The 15974-nt window shown below is 52.9% G+C and overlaps 6 protein-coding genes across 6 annotated transcripts; 2 read left to right on the top strand and 4 right to left on the bottom strand.

Moving 5' to 3' along the window:
* Positions 1 to 1846: 1846 nt before the first annotated feature.
* On the bottom strand, positions 1847 to 2872 carry M421DRAFT_4206 (flavo protein; the record flags this gene model as incomplete). The annotated part of the gene is made up of 1 exon (XM_033592536.1): positions 1847 to 2872. One exon carries the CDS (start codon positions 2870 to 2872, stop codon positions 1847 to 1849), a length of 1026 nt encoding a protein of 341 aa, XP_033450013.1.
* A 501-nt stretch (positions 2873 to 3373) lies between these two features.
* M421DRAFT_100220 (benzoate 4-monooxygenase cytochrome P450) lies at positions 3374 to 4998 on the top strand (the record flags this gene model as incomplete). Its single annotated transcript, XM_033586491.1, has 3 exons — positions 3374 to 3551; positions 3583 to 3694; positions 3756 to 4998. The coding sequence occupies 3 exons, from the start codon at positions 3374 to 3376 to the stop codon at positions 4996 to 4998; spliced, it is 1533 nt and encodes a 510-aa protein (XP_033450012.1).
* A 704-nt stretch (positions 4999 to 5702) lies between these two features.
* M421DRAFT_60210 (uncharacterized protein) lies at positions 5703 to 7367 on the top strand (the record flags this gene model as incomplete). The annotated part of the gene is made up of 3 exons (XM_033595765.1): positions 5703 to 6081; positions 6130 to 6404; positions 6459 to 7367. The coding sequence occupies 3 exons, from the start codon at positions 5703 to 5705 to the stop codon at positions 7365 to 7367; spliced, it is 1563 nt and encodes a 520-aa protein (XP_033450011.1).
* Positions 7368 to 7382: 15 nt separating this feature from the next.
* M421DRAFT_59917 (uncharacterized protein) lies at positions 7383 to 8459 on the bottom strand (the record flags this gene model as incomplete). Its single annotated transcript, XM_033595728.1, has 2 exons — positions 7383 to 7835; positions 7887 to 8459. Coding segments are annotated over 2 exons (1026 nt in total), but the record flags the coding sequence as incomplete, so codon positions are not given.
* Positions 8460 to 9365: 906 nt separating this feature from the next.
* On the bottom strand, positions 9366 to 14257 carry M421DRAFT_4202 (uncharacterized protein; the record flags this gene model as incomplete). Its single annotated transcript, XM_033592391.1, has 2 exons — positions 9366 to 14003; positions 14060 to 14257. 2 exons carry the CDS (start codon positions 14255 to 14257, stop codon positions 9366 to 9368), a joined length of 4836 nt encoding a protein of 1611 aa, XP_033450009.1.
* A 149-nt stretch (positions 14258 to 14406) lies between these two features.
* Positions 14407 to 15817, bottom strand: M421DRAFT_129002 (uncharacterized protein). The gene is made up of 2 exons (XM_033587359.1): positions 15098 to 15817; positions 14407 to 15040 (listed from the first exon to the last, which is right to left on the bottom strand). The coding sequence occupies exons 1-2, from the start codon at positions 15585 to 15587 to the stop codon at positions 14556 to 14558; spliced, it is 975 nt and encodes a 324-aa protein (XP_033450008.1). The 5' UTR covers positions 15588 to 15817; the 3' UTR covers positions 14407 to 14555.
* Between the last annotated feature and the right edge of the window lie 157 nt (positions 15818 to 15974).

Genomic DNA, 15974 nt, shown 5'->3' with positions numbered 1-15974 from the left:
CGACAATCTTACTACCACGGTCATAAGAGGTCCTCCGCTATTGGACCATACAATGTAATTGAAACGAACAAATTAAAAGCTCCATATTCCACAGGTACCCTTCAATCCGTGTCTTAAAGGATCTCAGTCCTTGGGTGTAAGGCCTACTCGACACGGGGATGGGTGCTGTTGCGAACTGTCTCTGCCGCGCGCCAGCTGAAAGCCTCAGACTTCACACGCGTGGGAATGGCGCGGCGCTGCATTGGCTGGAGCGGGCCTGGCTGCTCCAGACAGAGAACGCTGATGTGTGATTGGACCCTCAAAAGTGCGGAACGATCCAGGTTGTTAGGTCATTCGGAATTAGCAACTATGTTTGACATCGGGGTAAGTCTCCTCTTTCGTTCGCGGGTTTCTGATGCCGAGCACAACGTGTGAGACACCGTGGGTACCAGCGGTGCCAAATGACTCAGGGAGACTCCGACTGTCAGCGCAGAGCTGTCGATCAAGATGATGACCTGCGAGGCTACAGTCAAGGTAGCATGAGCACGCATACAACGAGACATGGCAAAGAGTGCAGAAGGAACAGCACCTAGCCGCCGTGAGAATTGCACCGCATCGTCACTGAGAGTGAGGGTGAAAATGAGGAAATAGCATGCGAAGCTCCGGCGCAAACACCAGAGCTCATGTATGGAAGCTCGAAGGAAAGCGATGGGACACTGGAGGTCGAGATCAAGGCTAATCAGCATACGCCGCCTCTCGCATTAAGTAATGCACTGCGATCACCTCCTTCAACCCTCGGGCAGAGCTGTGTCGTTGGTCAGGCGGCTTTCGAAGTCCCATGCGTCGATAATGAAGCATTACGTGCTTCTACAGCTCCCTCGCCAACCTCACCGACCTCTGCCTCGACCGATCAGACAGCAAGCCGAGCAATCCTGCTCCCCAAGAATTGATTCAAAGTGTATGGGCTGATTGGGGAGAAAAATGATGAAGAGGATTGTGGCGACTATCTTTCTTAGAAACGCTGAACAATAAGCCCCAGCCATCGGCTTGCCACTTCCCTCTCTTCTTCAGACTGTCTACCCATGCTATAACCTCAGTCTCACCAAGGCTCTTTGCCTTGCTCACCGCGCCCTCCAGTTTCTTGTCAACCTCGGGTGCCATGCTGGCCTTGCCGCAGATGTACATATTTGCGCCAGTGTCTAAAAGCTGAAGGGTCTTGGTAGCGTGCTGACTGACGCAGCCCTGCACGTAGGTCTTCGGACCGTCTCTTTAGAAGGCAGTGATGATCTTGAACCTGTCTTCGAGCTCATTCTGGATCTTGTTATACAACATCGGATACAGACAAGAGACAGTTCGAGCTTAGACCGTGGATTGTGGATGTCGATGACTTGTCGCTGACAGTCTTGTTGACAACTAGAGAGGTGACAGCAATGCGGCGAGGAGCGACAATGGAGCTAGACGAGATGGAGTAGTAGCGGGGTTGCAGTAACAGCAGATTCTCGACGACGAAAGCCAGCGGGAGTGATGTCCATAGTACCGTAGGACTGGTCAGCTGTAGAAGGCGAGCAAGTATGATGTGCATGTTTGAGGTAAGCTGCTCGTAATGCTCACAGTTCTGGCCAATATTAAGGATTTTAGCCTTCGCTGCAGGCGTTGGTGCGAATTGAGCGACTTCCTGGACAGTCTTACGTACAACAGGGGCGCAGATCTCGAGATGATGGCGGAATGCAGCCTCAAGCGTCGTCGGCGAAGGGAGCTTTGGCTTGACTAAGTCATTGTTGCTCTTAATACTGAAGGTTTCGTGTCTCTTTGACTGTGCTCCAAGTGCGTTCAGAAGCTTCTCAGTCTCCTCCTCAGGGTTGCAAGGTCAGATGCCGATGTGATCTTCCGTCTTGTACACAATATCCTGACTTCCAAGATCGAGTTCCATATGTATGCAGTTTCGATCTCCAGCAGCGAACAGCTCGTGGGCGCTCTTGATGGTCAACGGTACGATGGCAGACTGCGTCGAGGTCTGCTGGTGGTTTGAAGATGTCGCAAGGTTCGCCGCCTTGTCGTTGTTCGTCTCGCCGCTGAAAGTAAGCTTGATGGTCGGTTGATACTCTACTATCTTCTGCTCGTAACCAAGCTGGTAAAACACAGCAAAAACATCGTCCTTCCATGCCTGGAAATCTTCCTCGGTGCCACCGTTGGCATCATCCGCCTTCTGTCTTGCCATTAAGGCACTGGCGCCGGCGCTGTCGAGTGCGTCGACGACAACATCAAGCACACGGTTGTAGTATTTGTAGTTACTGTTGCCGAGACCAAAGGCAAGATACTGCAAGTTCTGAACTATGGTCTTCTTATCCTTCACTTGCTTGATCCAGTCCCATAGTCCAGCTGTGTTGTCGCTGGGATCGCCCTCGCCATATGTGCTAAGGACAAAGATCGCGAAGTGTGATGATTGAATCTTGGAAATGCTCTCGGCGTCGTAGTCTGAGAGATCCGCTACAAGAGCGTTGATGCCGAAATGTGACAGACATTCGCGGCCAATTGTCTCGGCAAATCGCTCCGAAGTACCAGACTGAGAGCCCCAGAATACAACGCAGTGATATTCGCCCTCAGCCAGCTTCTGGGAGATATCTCGTGTGGCAGCGACTCTGCCGCTCGATGCACCAATCGCTAACTGTGGTCGCTCGAACCAGACGCCATGATTCGGGTCAGGTCTGTCCCAGATACGACCATGTGTGAGGTACCCGAAAGCAGAGAAAGGGAATAGAAGAACAGCGACGCCATCTGCGGTGCTTAATGGCTTGGTGCTGTGGACTGCTGGCGATGCGAGCATAGATTGAAAGAAGAGGTGCAGCTTCATTTGCACATCTGGGAAATCGACCGGAAAGCTGAGAGACTTCATGACGAATAGCGACGAAAAGTTCAGTAGCATTCATCAGGCCAAGTTGTGGAGCTCATACTTGAACTTCCCCGTAACAACTTTGAGGCTGAAGGACCTTGGTAAGTGCCCCCAGTACTGAAAGGGGAGAACTTCTAACTCTGACGTATTATCCACCGCGTCAAAGACGTTATCCGAAGACTTCTACGTTGCGTTCGTGCTTGTTGAGTTCAGGCTAACGTGCTAGATTTTGTCCACATTGGCCTCGGACAGCACTCACCACACGTCCACCCCGCACTTACATTGCCGGATGCGCACATCGTCCGCGCTGCGAGTCATGTTCAATCTGGAATTAACCTCCGTATGATACTGAATCGGACATACAGTCCACTTGGTTGCATTTCAACAACTGGCACCAGAACAGTCTCCTGGAGCACTTAAGGGTTTGTCGGTCTTCCTTGAAATCGGGCATTGATCAAGTGCTCCGACTTTGCAAACCACACAGCTCCCACTTGAGCATTCCCCATGTCGACTCCAATCTTCTCAAGTCCCTACGCCGCTGCATTTGGCGCAGGTGTCTTCCTCTACTTCGTCGTTTACCCAGTTGTTACTTATTTTCGAGATCTTAACGATCAATGGACCTTTCTTCATCACCCCGCGTATACCAGCTCATGGCACACTGCAGGGATGCAGATATCTGATTGTGCTCGGAGTCTTATGCTAATCTGATCCAGGTCTTCGTCGATACCCGAGCTTTCACTCTTTTGCAGGATTTTCCAACATACCTTTCATGATCCTCGCACACACTGGCGCAAGGTCCACCTTTCTTGAGAAGCTGCACCGAAAGTACCCTGTCCTCCGTACCGGTCCTAACTCGCTGTCGTACGGCGACCTTCGTGCGATCAAGGACATCTATGGCCATAACATATGAACATGCTCGCAAGCGCAAAACCCTTAGCTCCGCATATGCCATCAAGAACCTTGAGGGCTGGGAGCACAAGGTCGCCGATAAGACACAGAGACTAATCAAGCACATCGACACATGCTGCACCGCGCCTCTGGCCCCTGGCGGGCTTCCTGAGTCTGAAGATGTCAACCTCGACTACCGCAAGTGGATCAACTTCTTCACTCTCGATGCCATCGCCGATATTGGACTTTCTGAGAAGCTCAGATTTCTCGACCAAGGAACCAGTACGGCGACGGGTCGCAAGACTGACGGAACCACATATCAATGCGATCTTCGACCTGCTCTCTACCAGACCGCCCGCAAGCAGTCTCTACCGATCTGGTCCTATGAACGGTACTCCATCATCAACAAGATTGTCAACATCATCCCCTTTTATCGCCGTATGGACAATTACGCCAAGGAGTGGGACGGCATTTCAAACGAGCTGGCGTGGAGACGTCTACAGCGATATCGTGCTGGCGAGAAATCCGATGACTTCTTTCAGGCTCTGATGGAGGACAAGAATGGATCGCCGAATAACCTCGAGTGGGGTGAGATTGTCGCTGAGGTTAGCATCATGCTGAACGCTGGCTCAGCAACAACTGCCATCGCCATTGCAAACGCCACCCTGCAATTAATCAAGCACCCGGAATGCCTGAAGGAGCTGAGGGAGGAGCTCGACGCTGCGCTCGAGGACAGCGAGGATATTGACGAATCTGGCGTGATCGCATACGACAGTGTCAAGCACCTGCCATACCTCCGTGCTTGCCTCGACGAATCGCTCCGACTCTTCACGCCCACGCCACACGGTCTTCCACGAGAGACACCCGCAGACGGTGCGAACATCCTTGGTGACTGCATCTCTGGTGGCATATCCGTGGCGATGTCGGCGCATGTTGCACATAGGCAAGACTCTGTCTTTCCACGAGCCGATCAGTATATACCAGAGCGCTGGCTCGGTGAGGAAGGTAAGACCTTGCAGCCGTACTTCCTTTCGTTCTCAGCTGGTGCGCGTGGCTGCATTGGACGCAACATTTCGTACCTAGAACAGACAGTGGTATTGGCGAGTCTTCTGCGGAGATATGAGTTTGTACTCAAGACTCCAGATTGGAATATCGAGCGGCTGGAGACGATGAACTGGATTTTGGGCGAGGTGCCGGTCAAGGTCTGGAGGCGGGAGAGGAAATCCGAAATCGGCGCTTAGCGGCTAGCTGGAACACGCGACCATTTGTCTTGATTAACGTTTTCACGTTACACTCGCACTTTCTGCTCAGCATTTCTGCAGGACACTTGTTGAGATACACCGATAGATCTTAAGGACTGTTCACGAAAGTTGTGCGTGGGCGTGATGAGCCCAGGCGCTATCGGTAGGTACCGGTAGGTATGTAGCCGCCCCACTCGTCGACCCCCGCAAACCATCCCATCTTTTGATAGCCGAAACCTCCGCGCTCCAATCGCGACATCTTATACTTGACGCCTTCTGGACTTGCTCGCCAAACCTTGGAAAGAGATCAACACCTACTCGCGGAGTATAGAGTATCTGACCTGGACCATCACGTGACAGGCACACGCACTCACACGAAGTCAAACCGCATGTCACAGCCTCCACAGGAGCAGCAGCTGCCCGCGACACCTGTAGGGCCTGCTGTAGAACAGCCACCTTCCGCAACCCGACCGGCAAGGTCCAAAAATGGTTGCAATGCTTGCAGGAGACGGAAGGTGCGCTGCAACGAGAAACGGCCTCGCTGTGGTCACTGTGAAAGATTGAACCTGGAGTGTACGTGGAACCGGCCGATACAAGCACGTAGCAGTAGCATACAATCGACGCAATCACTCGCGGTTGCTACACCTCACTCAACTTCTCAGCATATTTACCACCCCAGCACAGACCCGATAGAAGGCTTCGGTATGAATGGCAGTGCATTTTTCGATTTCTCTGGGCCTCTGGGCTTCGGTACATGGGACGAAGCTATGCTTCTGAGCCCCAATTCCTGGCCTACGGATCCTACAATCGCTGCGGCCACCTCACATCTGAATACGGTGCCCCAGCCTATTTATCAACTCCCGCTTGGTCACCAGTCCTCCGGTCCAATGGTGGCAGCTGCTCCAGTCACGCCCCGAACAAGCTGTCAGGCAATGGTAGAGCGCCCAGGACAGCAGCCAGATCCAGCCTCGACATCTCCTTTCTCACACAAAGACATGCAGAATGGATCAGTCGATGGCGATCTGCTCGTCAACACCTTCCTGCAGATGCTTATGCCGCCCATCCTCACTCCAGTGGAGATTGGTGCGTTTTCATTTTCGAGCATGTAGCTAGGGCTAATTGAAGAAACAGGTCCCAAGTGGGCGTCCACACGAGCTTTCTTCGGGACTATGGCTTCTGAAACCCCTGTCGTGCGAAGCGCCATCATGGCTTTTGCAGCGATGCAAATGCAGCGGAGCGAACTGGGCGGTGAAGCCGTAAAGACCGATTGGCGGCCTTTGTATGATATCGCTGCTAGACAGCTGTCAGGCGCGCTTGCGAAGAGGCGTAAAGCAGAAGGCAGCGAGACCCCGAAGAGCAGGCTCAAGCACGTCTTGGCATCTCTATTTCTTCTGACATATACGGACGTGAGTTGACCTCGTCTGATACAGCAAGCACGTCGCTAACGACAACAACTTTAGCTACTGACGGAGACCCTTCCTAGGGCACACGCGAACCTGCGCGAAGCATACACCTTAATACAAAGCGCGAACAAGGTGGCCTTTACGGTGCCAGAAAGGCGACTAATATCATGGCTTCGTCTATTAGATGCACGCGCTGTGTCAACCAACGGAGGTGAAGGGCTGTTCCTTGCAGACACCGACGAAACATTATTCGACGCCTCACCTGCCGCCAACCCCGCTTCAGACCCTGAAACCCAAGACACTGAGATAGATGAGATACTTTTTGATGTACTCTACCATCCCGGTATTGTCTTCTATCAAAAGGTCCAATCGTTTGTTGGCAGAATCACCAGAATCGACCCGTGGCACCGAAGTCGCGGCACAGTGCAGGATGAGACCGAAGTGATGGCTCTCGCAGCGCAAATATCGAAAGACTTACATGCGCTCTACGGACAACGGCCGGCTCTCATGGACCACGCTGTCGCAGGTAGCTTGACCGAAAAACACCTCGCTCGGAACTTGGCTGTAGCGCTCACACGGAGCTTTCGTACATACCTTGCCAACTACTATGCGTCATTCATACACCTGCATCGAGTGGCTTATGTACAGTACCCCAAAACTAAGGACGTCACGACGGCAATCACCAACATCAAACGTCTATCGCACCTTATGGCACAGACTGATGAGTCACTTCCTGTCAACTTGCTGTGGCCGCTCATGATATGGGCGGCAGAAGAGGAGAACCCAGAGGAAAGGCGCTGGATTCTCGAGTCTATTAGGAGCCTTGAGAGTATTGCATCGAATGCGAAGGCCACTGGCGACCTCCTCGAGGAGGTGATCCGACGACAGGACGAAAGCAAACGACGAGTCGACATACGAAGCGTCAGCCAAGAGTATTTTGCAAGCCACCATTTTGCAATTGTGTAACGATGAGTTGAGTGCTTAAGCCGACCATTGCTCTCTTAAATCCGCTATAACCTTGTCGGTCCTCCAACCTATCCTGCTTTGCAGGCCTCTTAGATACTTTACACAGGCCTCTCGCTCCAGCGGATCGACAATATATGCGCCACATGCGCTGAAAATATGGCTGCGCTGAAACATGGCATTCCCGCAGGTTTCGTTGCTGATGCCGTAACCAATTGTCATCCGCATGTGCTTCCGTATCGAGGTATCTGTCGCTTTTCGTGCTCGGACTCCCGCCAGTCCTACCAGAGATGCGTTAGGGGAGTAAATCGTGAGAATGATCTTGCTCAGGTGATGGTATTGCAAACCTACAGCAACTACCCCCTGTGCGCAGGGTAGCTGCGGCCAGGCGTTATTGAACTTCTCTCCAGCATCAGGTTCGATGTAAAGTGCAGTGAACGTCCAAGGCTTTATACGCTCCCACTCATCGACCTCTGCATGTAATTTCATTCACTTCTCCTTAGTCAGGGTGTTGGTGTTGACCCCGTCGCTATCCTCGAAGATGGTTTGAAGAATTGTGGCGAAAAGGAAAATGAGTCGGTTCGTCCATGACTCGTCGTCAAACTCACGGAACACTGACGAGTGGCGGTAGTTCTCGAGGCTCAAATTGAGTGGCTGCTGCGACGTGAGAGACACACAGACGTGTTGCCGAAGCGAAACCCAACTTGCAGACTCACGAAGACCACCGTCTGCTGCGAAAGATGAGATACTGTTCAGAATTCGCGCTGTGCCGAAGTGATGGCACTGCTCGTCCGCATCGCCCATCTCTTCATGCAACCGTAAGAGGATTACTGCTACAAGGAATTTCTCGTCCCAGTGCGCAATAGGGTCTTCCAACGCTACAATGAGCGCGTTCAGACATTGATCAACGTAAGACTGTGAGTGATCCACTGACTCTCTACCCATAAGCCACAAATGCCGGGCCGCTAGACCCAGGATGCCCTGGAGAATGACAGAAAAGTGCGCTGCTCGCTTTGGTACCTCCATTGCGAAGTGACAGCGTGGATCACATACATCTATCCAACTTGTACAATGGATGATGTAATGGTGGAAGAGTGGAGGTGTGATCCCTGCTGCTCTTTGGTACTAATATTGATGATTGTGAACACATATGTCACCGAAACTTCTCCTTCAGGCGCTCGATAAGCGGATGAGTAGCAGCGAGGGAAGCCGCGACAATATCGAGGCAAGGTTCGACCGCAGACCAGGTACACGGGATCGCAAGTTCGTCTAAGATCATTGGCCGAAGACGGTAGTAAACGGGCGATTGTAATATTCGTTGTCAAGTTCTCGATATTGAAGCAGTATCTGCGGAACTTCGGTATCATGACATGCATGAGAATTTGCGCATGGACTCTCATTGCGGTGAGCTTGGGACGGGATGGTAGTTAGTTGTTTTGGTGACAAAGTGTCAACCTTTCGCGTACAACTGGGACAATACACTTGACGGCCGCTGTATCGACGAGACGCTACTTCACAAGATTGGAACAGCTATCAACGTAGTAGGCGACTTCTTAATCCTAATCCTTTCCATGCCGGCGATATGGTCACCGAACGAACGACTAAGCAAGAAAATGCATCGAAAGACCGTAGGCCACGACTCCAGCCGCAAGATCATTACGATCTTGGAGAGGAACTAGAAGAAAGGAGCCCAGCAAGTACGACTAAGACGATATTGACCATGCGAGAAAGGCGGTCGCATGATCACTGCAAGAGGCGCCTTGCACAGGAGGAGAAGGCGAAGCAGGATATGAACAGCAAGAGCCATAGGAGTTTGAAGAACTGGAGTCATGATGCGCAGAAAGCGCGAATACCTATGGTAAATTCGAATCAACATTATGTGTAAACCCGAATGTGGAAGTGTACCATGCTAAAAATGGGCCAATTACGTGTAGAAAATCATCGTAATGAGAGGCGGACAGATGTCAGTGTTACAAACCAGGAATATTAGGAATATTCCAGTCATGCATGTCCATTCCTCCTCTTAGCCTCCTCAAGTGCGGCTTTCAGTCTCTCTTCTTTCTCTTGCTCACCGCTTCTCTCCACACTACCTCCTCTATCCTTGATTAATTGCTCGAACTCCTCTCGGTCTTGATCAAGTACGCCGATCCGCCTCACGAATTCTTCCTTCAGCTGCGCCTCCCTTGCAGTCATCTCGGATTGCATCTCCTTGACTTTAGACTCAGGCGCGCTGTCGACAAGCGCCTGCGCAACGTCAGCATCAACCTCTGCGATATTGAGGCTAATTTCGAGGCGGTTGAAGATAGCGAGGAGTAACTTGGATGAGTCGTGTAGCAGGTTGAGAGTCTCGTGTGTGCGCTTCAGTACATCCGCATTATCGCCGTCTTCAAGATCGCGGACCGCAGCGATGATGCGACTCCGCTCGCTTTGTTCGATCCTCGCGGCACCAACAATGGCTTCCTCGGCTGTCTTGACCACTTCGCCCAAACGTTCCGCCTTCTCGTTCTTCGCGCGGCTAACAGCTCGCTTCTCAGCCTGTTCGAAGTGTTTCTCCATGGTCTTCAATTTGGCTTTGTCGCCAGCGTTATACGCAGGCTGAACCTCAGTCTTCTTGTATCGCTTGTCGCGTTCAGCGATAGCTTGAACAATCTGCTCATGAGTGCTCTCCATTTGCTCATGCAACTCTATGAGTATTTCAAGACAAGCCTTGGTGCTTGGCGCATGGCCATCTCCTAGACTCCTGACGCCCGAAACCGAGGTTTGAAGCAACGTTTCCGCCTCGATGTACAGGTCTGTGAGCTTTGCGATGTCTTCCTGGAGGTCGTTATAGACCTTATCGAAGACAGTCTCGACATAGCTTTTAACCTCGGCCTGGGCTTCTTGTATCGTCAGATTGTTCTCTTTACTTCTCTGTTCGGCCTCGAGATCTTTCAGTTCGGCATACGAGATTTCATCAGAGTTGAAGAGATCGTCATTATTTTCTTCGCTCTCCTCTTGGCGCTCTCGACGTGCGTCATCGTTCTTCTTGCGAGTCAGAGAAGTCGATTTTTCCCATGATTTCGTGAGCTCTTCGATGTTCTTCGAGTTAGTTTTAATGCCTGCAGCTTTCTTTCGAAATCCGTTAAGGTCTGAACTTGGCGTCGGTGGTCGGAATGGGTCTGGCCTCAGTTGGTCTGGTAAGAGGCTCTTGAGTGTATCGAGCGCATTGCCATTGGGTGCCGCGCCAACGGAGACAGGGCGACTAGATGCGAGATTCAATGGAGCAACGATGGGCACACCTCCTGTATCGTCACTCAATGTCGATTTGTGGCCCGCGCGAGGCCCATTGGGCTTCTGCGCCCCGAAGAAAATTTCGTCGCGGTTCTTTCCAGGACCGATCGGAGAGATAGTATTCGCTAGGGCTGAAGGGCCCGTGGCATGTCGCTGCGCAAGGGATGATAAAACGTCTGTTGACAGGATGGGTGGGACATAAGCTTTATATAGTGGCTGTGGTTGCTCCTCAGGTGGAGACTGTATGGGTGTCGAGTCATCGTGAACTGAGCTTGCTGGGGTCAAGATGGCAGTCGACTGCGAGGAAGCGATGCCTGAGGCATGAGTTGGAATGATCACCTCGGCTAAGGCGGTGGGACGCTTCAGAAGGGGTCGGCCTCCAGGACTGTAATCATAGTCATCATCGTCAGGTAAATCTTGCGGGACGGCGATACTCAGGTCGCGCTTCTCACTTTGGAGACCGCCAGACTGAGCTACTTGTGAATGTTCTGTGACCGATGTAGCTGGTGGAGCGTCGTAGTACTCAATGCCTCTTATGGTGGATTCAGCTTTCAGGAATGTCTGGAAGGTTTTGATCTTATCTTCGACCTGCAGCTCGTTCGCCTCGCCGCGAAGCATGTCAATGTATCGTTCGAGAGAACCGGCATACCAGGGGTCCAAGTCCGGAACGAGGTCTAAAGCGCTAGGCTTTGGAGGTTCCGGTACCGCCTTCGTCTTCTCCTCTTTGAGCTGCCTCTGGGCATTGTCAAATTGCGTATGAGCAATCTCAAGTTGCCTGTGGGCATCATCGAGCTGTTGTCGGAGGTCATCACGCTGTTTGCGCAGATCTACGATTGTCTCATCTTGATCTTTGATCGTGTCCTCTTTACCCTCAATATCCTCTTTAATCCTCTCGATCGTCAGATCATTCTCCTTCTTCAATGCATCAGCATCAGTCTTTGCCTTTTTGGCAGCGGCCTTCATAGTTTCAACCTGCTGGTTTAGCTGCGCACTCTGCTGACCTGTAAGCGTTCTGGCCGCCTCCTCATCAGCCTTCAGGCGGTCAATTTCAGCCAAGAACTCGGCCTTCCCAGCCTCGATCTCCGCCTGTACTCTCTGCATCTCATCCTTGGACTCTCTGCGAAGGCGCCACAGCTCTTCATCTTTGGCTTGTAATTTGGCTGGGAGATTACTGTCGTCCCTCGAGACCCAGGGGCTGCTCTGTTGTTCCTTGTCTTTGGGCGAGAGACCCCAAGTTGTGCCAACATCAGAGAAGAAACGCGAGGCGCCAGGCCTTTTCTGCAAGGAGGTTTCGACAAATGGCGCCATCGCGTAAGTGGCGGGTGTCTGGGCAGGGACGGAAACCTGCTCGCCTTGCGACCCTGTACTGGGTGCACCAAGGCCCTCGAGCTGAGCTCTTTGCGAGGCATTGTGTAATTGTCTCGGCGAGTCTGGTTCGCCCCAAAGCACTTCGCCCATCACAAAACCATGCCGAGCATCCTGCGGCGCCTCGTACGTTTGAACCTGTTGAGGTGAAGCTCGTAGAGGTGCCACAAGCGCATTATTTGCAAAAGAGTGCTGTTGCGGTGTTTTGGGCGAAGGGGTTCGGTGTATGTGTACAGGACTGATGGTAGTAGTTGGTGGTGTCGGTTGGTAGGTGTCACGACGACCACTCTGACTGATGGGAGCAGTGTTGGCAGGACTCGGCCAGTCTTGCGTGAGTGGAGGTGAGGGTTGATGAGGAGCAGGAAGCTCTACGCTGTCCAGCTGCACAGGCCTAGGCTTCCTCGCAAATATAGCCTCATCATCAATTTCATCGCCTGCACCAAAGGTCTCCCAATCGGACGGGCCGCCAGTGCCGAGGGCGCTGAACCTGGATACGTCATCTCGAGGTGGTGGAGGTGCAGGGTTAAATGGAGGTGACTTTGGCGACGCTGTTCGATTGGCTGCACGTTGCGAGTGTATGTTGACCAACGCGATCGAACTTACTGAGTCAGTGCTTACAGACACTGGGCGGCCTAGTGTAAAACTCGATACACAGTGGCTGACGGCAGGAGACACGTAATGATTGTGCGGGCTCGATTGATGTACAAGGCCTGGTGGGGTGGTGTCGGTGCGATCAAACGGATTCGGCGCTCCAATGTTTTGCTCTAGCGCTGGGTAATACTGCTGCCCCATTGAAGCTTGCGGTAACTGCTGAGATTGCTGTTGTGTCTGCTGTGGCTGACGTTGATACTGCTGCTCTTGTGGCTGCTGTGGCTGACGTTGATACTGCTGCTCTTGTGGCTGCTGTTGATGATACTGCTGATCCTGCTGTTGGTAGCCATGCATTGCTGGAGGTGGTTCCTGATGCTTTTGCTGTGCGTAATTGTTTTGCGCAGGCGCCGGCGCTTGCCACTGAGGTTGCGACTGAGCTGGACTCTGCACCTGGTGCTGTGATTGCTGCTGTTGGTGCATTTGGGCATACTGTTCCAGCTGTGCAGCTTGTTGCTGCATGTACGATTGTGGCACAGGAGAATGCTGGCCCCATTGTTGCTGGAGAGGCTGAACGGGTTGTCCAACCTGCCCGAAATGTGCCGGAACCTGGGGCTGTTGTTGCTGTTGGGTGATCTGATCATGTAGTGGCGGAGGTTGCTGCGGCTGCTGCGGGTGTACATGTGTTTGGAGATGATATTGTGGGGGTTGCTGCCCGTATTGCTGTGTTTGTTGCTGGGACACGCCACCCTGATCAAGCCGCGGCGGCAGAGGAGGAGGTTGTTGTTGTTGCTGTGCTGGCTGTACACCCTGATAGCCCTGTGCATAGAAGCTAGGGTCCACTGTTGATTTGGTATACGTGAACCTTTTATTCCCTCCTTGTAGAGGTGCATGCTGCGCCTGCTGCCACGCTGGGACGTCTGGTGACGGAGGCACGTAGACTCCGGGCATAGGGTTCAGGTTCGAGGTTATGTACGCTTGCACGCCTTGCCCTGACAGTGACGACGGTTTGTATGCGGGATCCTGCTCGTTTGAACTCATGACGGTGCTGCCAGGCTGTTGATGCACTAGAGATGCTGAAGCCCCAACCTGATCTGCACCATATATCGACCCCGGCCGCCCGTCTTGCGATTGAGGATAGTACGAGCCAACTGTTGTGGCAGAAGACGGTGGAGGTCCAGCATTGCTGTATACAGGGTAGCCTCCCTGCTGTGCTTGCGGCGCAAAGCCTGTACTCGCTTGCTGTGGCTGCTGCCACTTTTGAGCGCTCTGGGTATTCTGCGCATACTGCACGTGGTGCTCATTCTGTTGCTGCACTGCAGTTGCAAACCCGTATGGCTTGGGTGGAGGTGGAGGCGGGATGTCGCTGTGCGGTTGCTGGGCGTAAGGGTCTGATGGCTGAGACGTTGGTGGATACTGGACCTGCTGTCAGCGCAACATAAGAGATACCATCTGTGGTCTGCAAGCCCTACCTGGGCACCCTGACCGTAGTCACCAGCCATCGCACCGTATGTGCCGGGATTGTATCCGGGAGCTGACTGGTGCTGTTGCGGGGGCTGCTGACTCCATTGCTGTTGCTGCTGATATGACGGCACTGGAGGCGGCTGCTGCCCTGCGAAGCTCATCGTGCTGCCAGGCCGGTCATAGGCAGGCCGACCGTAGTTCTGCATGCTTGATGCGCGGATGTGGTGTTAAGAGGGGAGCGCCTGCCTAACAGGACTGCGAACAAGGAACGCAGCGAGAGACGAGAATCAATGGAGCACAGCAAGAGTATGGGGTAACAGGCATCTGCTATATTTGGAGTGTAGATACAGGAAGAGTGGCTTAGCCATGCGTGCGATGAGGCTGAGGGCTGGAGCTCGACAGCGAAAGCCCTGGTGTGGTTCGGTTTGGCATGGAGCCACGCGCATCTGCAGTCTGCGGCATGTGTTCCGTCCCGTGGACCTTTTCGCACACCACTAAGCCCCACTATACTTTTCCACCCTCTCTACGCTTTCCAACCTCCTGAATTACGAACTGTACATCCTTGCTCACGGCCTCTAGTAGTTGGCCCTTCTGCATTGCTACCGGGACTGAAGAAACGACGCCTCCTGCGTTGCTGAGCGTCATCATGTCCCACTGCGTGTACTGAGGCTCTGTGCCTGTATGTATGCGAATGCGCTCCAAAGAGGCGTATATACCTTCCGTCACTCTCTTGCCGCTCCTTTCCTGCTGCATTTTGGTAGGCTTGGGCTCTCTGTTCTCATGGCGGTTCGCATTTGTGTTGTATCGGAAGGCATTGCCCTGGGGCTTCAAACGGCTCCTGGCCCGGATCGTCTCCACTGCAACGAAAGACGAGTAGTCGATAGGTATTTGCATGTTGATAGACTGACCTTCTTGCTTGCCAGATATCGCGAGCGCATGGAACACACGGTCTTGCAGTGGGCCCGGCAGAACATGGAACATCTGAACGACTAGTCTGTGTCAGCAAGAGTGGTCCATGTGCTCAGTAGTCTCGAGATCAAGCTTACCGCGCATTTCCACACCACCTATCCCCAAATCTTGCTTCAGGCTGCCCTCAGCTTCTGCCAACATGTTGGCATCCCACTCCAAGAGCAGATTGCCATCATACAGATCCGGGGTGTACTGGTATTCCCACCAGCTATGGTCGTTCATTAACAAGGCATCAAGCTCCGTGTGTCTTACGTCGGTCTCCGCATGCTTTGAGCGTCTTGCAAACCACGTGTTGTCACCCTTGCCCTTCTTGCGCTGCTCAACCGAAACAGGTACAGCTGAGGAGCCACCTTCGAGTCCCGTGATCTTGACATTCTTGCCGGTAGGCGCCCAAATGCCTTCGACCGTGAAACCCGTCTCGAAATCCTCTTTCAAGGCTTCGCTGAAGACGGCGGTGAGAAACGTTGTCGGAGCCGGAGCATTTGCCGCGAGATTTTTGATTTCGGGGTGCTGTGGAACGTCCTCGACACGAACGCGCTGCAGGCTGAGGTAAGGTCGTCCAGCCATGGTGTTATTGTTGACAGCGGGGCGGAAGGCTTGGGATTACCGAAGTGGGGAAGTGGTGTTACAGCAGACATCGGTGAGGGTCACGAATGCGGAGTTCCAGAACACGGTTCCAGCACACGCCATCGTTAGTCCATCACGTTGCTCCGTTGATAGCCTTGCCGCAGCATGGGTTGCTGCTTGCATCGCGGCTCATTCCATGTACAGTGCGACATACAGCATGCTTGGAATTGTTGAAGTCGCTGCTACATGGCTGACCGATGCAACGCACTACTCGGCGAGGTGCATGTCGGGAAGGCTGTAAAGCCTTGCTGAATTGCGGGTTGACACAGGAAACGAAATATCCACACGGTTTGACCGTTCGCGGTAAGACGAAGTTACCGTTGTATC

This window comes from Didymella exigua (assembly GCF_010094145.1).
Source record: "Didymella exigua CBS 183.55 unplaced genomic scaffold M421scaffold_10, whole genome shotgun sequence".
NCBI classification, from domain to species: Eukaryota; Fungi; Ascomycota; class Dothideomycetes; order Pleosporales; family Didymellaceae; genus Didymella; species Didymella exigua.
Note: the sequence above shows the minus strand (reverse complement) of the source record. Positions and strands in the feature narration are given on the sequence as shown.

Coding starts and splice junctions, on each gene's coding strand:
- M421DRAFT_129002 (XM_033587359.1), bottom strand. CDS start 15,587: ATGGCTGGACGACCTTACCTCAGCCTGCAGCGCGTTCGTGTCGAGGAC. Junction 15,041..15,097: donor AGGTGGTGTGGAAATGCGCG/GTAAGCTTGATC, acceptor GACACAGACTAG/TCGTTCAGATGTTCCATGTT.